The 8796-nt window shown below is 32.7% G+C and overlaps 1 protein-coding gene across 1 annotated transcript in view; it reads right to left on the bottom strand.

The window, feature by feature from the left end:
* Positions 1-2509: 2509 nt before the first annotated feature.
* Positions 2510-8796, bottom strand: part of FSD1L (fibronectin type III and SPRY domain containing 1 like) — a 59831-nt gene continuing 53544 nt past the window's right edge. The window contains exons 13-14 of the mRNA XM_069472150.1: positions 8623-8711; positions 2510-2632 (exon numbers count right to left, since the gene is read on the bottom strand). Of these exons, the coding sequence (XP_069328251.1) occupies positions 2510-2632; positions 8623-8711 (212 nt within the window). The remainder of the gene's footprint in view (positions 2633-8622; positions 8712-8796) is intronic.

The following is an 8796-nucleotide window of genomic DNA, read 5'->3' as shown; positions in this document are numbered from 1 at the left end:
TATTTGATTATTTTTTAGTTTGAAAATGAGGGTGACAAACTTTCACTAGTTTAACAGAACAACAAATAAACTAAAAACATCTATAACAAACTAAAAAATCACACATTTTGTTCTTTAGTTTTAAAGACCTTTAAGAAGAAGCACAGTAAGAGGAAATCCTCAAATTCTTATTTTGAAGTCATAGTAGTATAATTTAATATCAAGTATCAACATGTGATGAGAACTTGAGACTCTGGATTTACTGGATTTATATTTATTACTACAAAACCTCTCAGAAATGAAACTTCCTCAGTGAAATTAATACATTTTCCAAATGAATATTAGAAAATCTTTTTATGAAGAGTTTCAAATGATGACATTAGCACAAGAGTCATATGCACTCCTCCAGCCCCTGATTAAATATATCCATTTCCCCATGCCCCTGTAAAGGAAGGCCCTTACCACTACAACATAATGCTCTCTGGCTTAATATCAGTTGACAATGCATGGGGCATGGAGCAAGAGTATGTTTGGAGGAAAAAGGCACTGAATTAATGAGAAGACACAATTATAAGACATAATAGTAAAAAATTTTCTACAAGAACATCTGGCCTTTTCTGTGTCGTTTCTGCTAAAATATACTAAAATTCACATAAAGCAACTTGACCGCTAAATTACTGGTTTCAGGTTTGAGCCTATGAAAGGGAATTATAAATTTCTCTTTTCTTAGAACATCCAAAGATTTCTTTCAAAATCCCTATAAGGAAAAAAACCAAAATTATATTTGTTTGGAGAATCAAAAGAATGTCTATTGACATACTTAATTTTGTAAGCTACCTTACAGTCTCTAAAATTACCAATATGTGTGCAGAGATGAATGTCCTCTGGAAAAATATTACTCCAGTTCAAATAAATCCTTATTCAGATTTGTTTTATCAATGAAAAAAAATCCGATCAGGAGTAAATTTTAAGAGAGAATGAGTTATTACACAGGCCTTTATGTAGAAAGCAACTCAAATGTAAGCAGAAGTGACTACTTGGGAGAAGGCTGTCATAGCACAAGATATTTTAAATGAGAATGAAAGAAAGTCAACAAGAGAAATTAAAAGTTTCAAAAATTAAGAAAAATACAAATTCAGACCTTTTAAAAATGCCCAAGGAATTCTTAGATACTGTAATTGCAGCTTTTAGTTTGGCTCAAAGGACTTGAATTACAAATTTTAATCAACTTTTTAAGAATAGTTATGTTCTGTTCAGTAACCATGGGTTTTACTTATTGTTTAACATATTTTCCCCAAGTTTGAGAAATATGTCTGTGTCAATTTTTGGAAGAATTACACTCCTTTAGAAAGAAAATGAATGTAGCAAAAGCAATGAGAGAAAACTAACCTCTGAATGGTTTTTGAAAAAGTCATATGCCAATTAAGTCAGATAAAGATTTTTTTCCAAAACAACTGTTTAAATCATTCCATATCTTATTATGTTAAAAAGAAGATATAAATTACTTCAGTAAAGAATACTTTTAGACACCTCCCTATATAACCAATCCTTCTTAGATAAAAGTTGAGTAGCGTAGGTTTTTCTACACTCTACATAACTTTTATAAGCTTTCATTCCTACTAGAGATGTTAAAAATCGGCATAATTATTATCTGTGCCAAGTCTGAGTGAGAATTTCACCAAAGATAACTATTAAAGGTGGGATTAAACCAGACAACAAAATAAGAAAATAAAGCTTTTAAAAATCCTACCTACATCATCCAAAGTGATGGAATGGAAAGAAGTCTAAGTAGGGCAACATAAAAAGAATGCCCCTTTGCTACTGTGTTAGTACTGCAGGTAAAAAACTGAAATTTTATTTTTAAGCTGTTATGTCTACAAGTTCTTCCTATCCACTCTCTGTTTTGAATTACAACCACAACAGAAATCTCACAATATTTTGGAAAAGAGAAAATGAAATATGATCTAGTAAATAAACAAGAGGGTAATTTTGTAAAATTCATTTATAAAAGGGGAAAAATACACCATTGTAAGAAAACCTTTCTATCACCCCCAACCAATGATTTCAATTTTTAGAAAACCTTATAGTGTTTGTATTTTTAAAGCTTCAGTGTAAGAACTAAATAATAGGTAGTGATAAGATAGAAGAGAAAAAAATATAGAGGAAAGAAGGCAAATTTTAAAAGCTTTTCATCCCAGGCCCTAGGGTTACCACCGTATGTAATTAAACATATTAGAAGAGCCAAAGTAATCCAAAAACACAAAGATGAGTTCTATGTAAATATTTAAACACTGCCTTTTTCCTCATTTACTCTTCAAAACATCAGTTTCTTGATCGACATCTGCTTGCTTCTATGGTATTGCACAGTAGGTTCCTGCAAATGCTTCATACTAGATGATTAATGCTAACAGATTCCAGGCTGCAAAGCAGAACATAGCAAACCTGACTTTCACCATTCACAAATTTCTGTGATTAGTAACTGCACAGAAAAGGCCACCCAAGCAAGAGGGAGGGTAAACATATTCAGACATTACTGAGTAACATTGTTCAGGCTGCTTGCTGAACCAGTCATTCCATTTTCACTTTTCTGAAGTGTTCTCACAGCACTTGGAACTTGCATCCCAGTACTCAGAGAAAGTCCACCACACCAAACCTACAAAAAGACAAAAACAAAGCCTCAGTCAGATTTCAAATCAAATTAGAATTTCAATGACTCTTAAATTTCCATTTGAAAGGCAAAATGGCACAAACATGAACATCAACAAGTCTCAAACTGATGACCTTCATATGTGAGCTGAGGGGAAGTGGAAAAGGTAACTCAGAACATCTTTTAGAACCACAGAGGCCAGAGGAAGCCTTTGGGGTAGCAGAACCCAATGGAGCTGCACCTAAGATGGGAACTCAGGGGCACAGAAATTTAGAGACTAAATTGGATTAATCTAGGCAAAAGATAATGGCTATCATTACTGATGTTTACAACCAAGAGAAGTGTACAAAAAACCAACTTCCTTATCCCAATTATGCTTTTGGTTTTGATAATTAGATGTGGCCCAAGACTATAGGAATCTACACCTCTGTTAACAGTAAAATCCACTGGTTTCTTCCCTATATTAAGAATAAAAACCCTTTTATAATTCTTTTAAAAGAACTTCTGAGAAAAATGCAAATGTTAATATCCAGACATACTTGCCATCTTCTATTATCATAGATATGAATATGTTTATGAAAGATAAAAACTGCTTTGCTTGTGAACAGAACAGCTAGGATTCAATAAATTGAAAAATAACAGATTTGGAACAGAGTCAAGAGAATTAAAATATGAAAATACGGATCATTTAAACTATTATCAACTACCATGTATGTAGTAGACACAAACTTAAGGGAAGAGAAATTCTAGAAGTTGGTTAAGTATTCCCACTTTCAATTATATCCTTAAGTATTTAATATCCACTAAGTAACTAGGTTATTGCACTAAAGAATCTACTGATCTATGAAATTTAAAACTATATAATTAACATTCTAAATTTTCAAAACTAGCAGGCTCAGTAATGATAACTCCCAAAACACAAAAGCAATCCTCTCATTATAAATTTACTATATTACTTTTTGGAAGTTATTTAAATGATTTAGAAAAATATTTACTCAAAATATCTACCACAAAGATGCAAAGGCAAATCAGTGGAGAACAATTAGTCTTTTCAATACATGGTACTGGAACAATTGGACACCCCTATGCAAAAAAACAAACCTCAAGCCATACCTTGTACCATATACAAAAATTAACTCAAAATGGATCACAGATCTAAATGTAAAACCTAAAACTGTAAAACTTCAAGAAGAAAACATAGAAAATCTTTGTGACCTTGAGTTGGGTGAAGCACTACTCATAAAGGAAAAAAAATTGCTAAACTGGACTTTATATCAAAATGAAAAACTTCTCTTTGAAATGTTCAGAAAATGAAAAAGCAAGCCATAAACCAGGAGAAAATATTTGCAAGGTATATATCTGATAAAGGACTCATAGCCAAAATACATAAAGAACTTTTAAAACTCAAGAAAACAACTCCTAAAATAATGGGCAAAGGATTTTAACAGATACTTGACCAAAAAAATTATATGAATGGCAAATAAGCACACAAAAAAATGCTCAATGTTATTTGTTACCAGGAAAGTGCAAATAAAAACACAATGAAGAATGAGGGATAAAAATCTACCTATTGGGTACAATGACGGGTACACTAAAAGCCCTGACTTCAGGCATTACATTTCTGTGTAACAAAAAAACACTTGAAACTATTGAAATAAAAAAAAAAAAAACACCACAAAAAATACTACAGACCTATTAAAATGGCTTAACTACAACAAAAAAATCTGACAATACCAAATAATGGCAAGGATGTGATGAACTCTCATATATTGCTGATAGGAATGCAAAAATGGTAGAGACGCTTCCAGAAACAATTTGGTAGTTTGTTATAAAGTTAAACATACACTTTCCATGGGATCCCAGCAACCCTATTACTATTCTTAGGTACTTATCCAAGAGAAACAAAAACATATGTTCACACAAAACCTATTTGTAAATGTCTAGAGTGACTTTATTCATAATTGCCCAAAACTAGGAAGAACACAAATGTCCTTTAACTAGTGAATGAATAAACTGTGGTATTAATACATATGTATATGAAACACTACTCAGCAATGAAAAACAGGAAAATACTGACACCATAACAACATGGATGAATTTCAAATGCACTATGCTACAGAATTAAAAGATTACATACAATTCCATTTATGTGACATTCTGGAAAAGGCAAAACCATATGGACTAAAAACTGATTACTGATACCTAGGGCTGGTTGTGTGGAGGGGAACCCTTCAAAGGAGCATGAAGGAATTTTCTAGGGCAATGAAAATGTTCGATTAGGTTGGTGCAAAAGTAATTGAGGTTTTAGCATTGTTTACATTTGCCATTTGATATTGCAATACATTCTTAAATAAATGTGGTTATGTTATACATCATTTTAATGTACATTTCTCACTTTATTTTTTTTGCTAATTACTTATTACTTGCTGTTTATTTTAGACTATGGAAATGATGTTAGACAAAAAGCAAATTTGAGCGATTTTTTTATTCAAGTTCAAAATGTAAAGCAGGAGACAACTTGCAACATCAACATTGCATTTGGAACTGCTAACGAACGTACAGTGCAGTGGTGTTTCAAGAAATTTTGTAAAGGAGACGAGAGCCTTAAAGATGAAGAGCACAGTGGCTGGCCATAGGAAGTTGACAACTACCAATTGAGAGGAATCATCGAAGTTGATCCTCTTACAAGGACACAAGAAGTTGCTGAAGAACTCAAAGTCGACTGACCATTTTACGGTTGTTTGGCAACTGAAGCAAATTGGAAAAGTGAAAAAGCTTGATAAGTGGGTGCCTCACGGGCCGACCAAAAATCAAAAAAATCATCATTTTGAAGTGCCATCTTCTCTTATGCAACAACAAGCCATTTCTCAATCAGATTGTGACATACTATGAAAAGGGGATTTTATAAGACAACCAGTGATGACCAGCTCAGTGGATGGACCAAGAAGAGGCTCCAAAGCATTTCCCAAAGCCAAATTTGCACCAAAAAAAGGTCATGGTCACCTGGTAGTCTGCTGCCAGTTTGATCCACCACAGCTTTCTGAATCCCTGCAAAACTATTACATCTGAGAAGTATGCCCAGCAAATCAATGAGATGCACCGAAAACTGCAACGCCTGCAGCCAGCATTTGTCAACAGAAAGGGCCCAATTCTCCACGACAACACCTGACCCACACGTTGCACAACTAATGCTTCAAGAGTTGAACGAATTGGGCTATGAAGTTTTGCTTCATCTGCCATATTCACCTGATCTCTCACCAACTGACTACTACTTCTTCAAGCATTATCTTGACAACTTTTTGCAGGGAAAATGCTTCTACAACCAGTAAGATGTAGAGAATTCTTTCCAAGAGTTCATCGAATCCCTAAGTACGGATTTTTACGCTACAGGAATAAACAAACTTATTTCTTGTTGACAACAGTGTGTTGATTGTAATGGTTCCTATTTTGACTAATAAAGATGTGTTTGAGCCTAGTTATAATGATTTAAAATCCAGTCCGAAACTGCAATTACTTTTGCACTAACCTAATATATCTTGATTATGGTAGTGGTTATACAAGTATATGCATTTGTCAAAACCTATGGAACTGCATAACACTGTAAATTATACTTCAATAAAACTGACTTAAAAAGTTAATCTTGTACATAAAACATTTAATAGTCATTTACTTAGTCAATAAAAGCCGGCCTTCATTGAAAGAAAAAAAATTTAACCAGTTTAAAATAATTTCTAAAGTATCTTACGACATTTACTAATATAATTAGTTTCATTATTTGGAATGAAAAAACAATGAATAAACTCAGTATATACCTACATGATATAGAGTCAAATTAAAAATGAAATCTATTTCTTTATAAAAGCATGTCTAAGACTTAGGGAAAAAAATAACTTTTCCGAGTTCCATACGGTAAACAACTTGTCTCTGACTGACCAATTTGGAAAAACAGCCACAAATATACAATATAGCAGAGATTTGTAGCAAAGTAGGAAAAAAAAAAAAAGAAAGAAACAATCCTTCTAATATCTTTAAGCATTTTTCCATGAACAGTAACTTTATTCACTAATCATTTCTACTTTTTAGTGAAAAAGTAGGAGTCTTGGTTATCAGCATTGTTTTAAACTTAAGATTTTAGTGTATCTAGAGTAAATAATCATTATTCATTGTGAGATTTAAAAGCACTGTATTTGAAACCCACACATACTCTGAGTACTTGCTCCTCATAGTTGAGGGGTTACAGCTAGGAGTGATGATGAAAGTACATACATACAAATATTCAAAAGTCTGTACTTGAAAGATACCATCCTGATATGTAGAAATAGCCCTCAAATTAAGGAAAGTTCTAGACAGAATATTGGTGACCTTAACTAGAGCCAGAACTCCCCACAGTAGTCTAACCTTATGGAGAAATTCAGAGGGATGAGGAGTTGGAAGAAGCAATAGCATTTGCTTAAAAAATAAATTCAAAACCATTTTTCATTTTGTAAAAAGCAACATGAGTTTTCTCACATAAATCAGCCTGAAATTGAGCATACCTGAAATTATGTGTATACAAAGGCAGTTATCTAATATTGTACAAAGATGACACTGTGCTATAATCTTTTCAATAAATGGACCAATAAATGGAATAACTGGATATCAATGTGAAATTAAAGACTGTATCTTGACCTTTCTTCATACCAAACACATCAATTCTACAAGGTACTTGCATCGTAAATGAAGTCTACATCTAAATGTACATGGTAAAGCTTTTAAAAGTAAACACAAGAATATTTTCATGACTTTGGGGGTGAATAACAATTTCTTAAACAGAACACAAAAAGCACCCACTATAAATGAAAAAGTTGATAAACCAAGCAACATTAAAATTAACAAATTTTGTTCATCAAAGGATATCAGTAAGAGAAGGAAAGGGAAAGCCAGAGTGGAGAAGATATTTGCACTAAATGTATTTGGCAAAGGACTATATAAAGAACTACAAATCAATCAATAAGAAATAGAAAGACAACCCAATAGAGATGCAAGCAAAAGACTGGAATAGCCACTTCACCAAAGAATATACCCAAATAGTCAACAAACATAAGAAAAGGTGCTCCATAGCACTAGTCATCAAGGAAATGCAAGTTAAAACCACAATGTAATATGTCATACCCACTAGAGGAACTAAAATAAAAAGACAATACTAAGCATTGGCAAGGATATGGAGGAACTGAAACTGTCAGATACTGCTGGTTGTAAATTAGTATAACCAACCACTTTGGAAAACTGTTTGGCAGTATCTACTACAGTTGATTATACACCTACCATATGATCTAGCAACCCAATCCTAGGTATTAATATATACTCAATGAAAATAATGTATATATATATTTATCAAAAGACATGAACAAAAATATTCATAGCAGTTCTATTTGTGAAAGCCACCAAATGGAAACCACCCATGTATCCAACTAAATTAGAATGGATAAATTGTAATATAGCTATATAATGAACAACTATATAGCTATAAGATGAATAAACTACAACCACATAGAATATGGATAAATCTCACAAACATAATGTCAAACCAAAAAGATATTGTATCATCCCATTTATATGAAATTGAAAAGGAGGCAAAATGAATTTGTGGTAATAAAACTCAAGATAATGGTTACCCTTTAGTGGAGGGCCATTAGGGACTGGAAATGGGCACAAGGGGCCTTCTGAGGTTCTGGTAATAGTCCACTTCTTGATGAAGGTGTTGGTTACAAAAGCAAGTGCAGTCCTATGAAAATGCATCAAACTATATGCTTACGATTTGTGTACTTTTATGTATTAACAATGACTTCAATAAAATATACCAAAAGTACACAGACAATCACAGATTTGGGAGAGGGTGAATTGGGGAAAGGAAGAGGAATATGAAGAAAAAATAAGATACTGTGTCCCCAAATATAAAACATAGATTATTCCCCCTGAAGTTGTCAAAATAATTAAAACATAAATTAGGTACTAACCATGAAACCAGGTAGTACTGGTTGAGTAAATTTTGTCTTAAAGGAATACAGCAACTGTTTTGAGTTTGCATCATAGAAAGAAAGCTGACCTAAAAAGAAAGGGGGAAAAAAGCCCAATTTATCATACCGAAAAACCACATCTGATTAAGTGTAACATATAATCATGCAAAAAAT

The sequence above is a fragment of the Eulemur rufifrons genome, chromosome 7 (genome assembly GCF_041146395.1).
Source record: "Eulemur rufifrons isolate Redbay chromosome 7, OSU_ERuf_1, whole genome shotgun sequence".
In the NCBI taxonomy this organism is placed as follows: Eukaryota; Metazoa; Chordata; class Mammalia; order Primates; family Lemuridae; genus Eulemur; species Eulemur rufifrons.
This window is presented reverse-complemented; position numbering and strand designations above follow the sequence as displayed.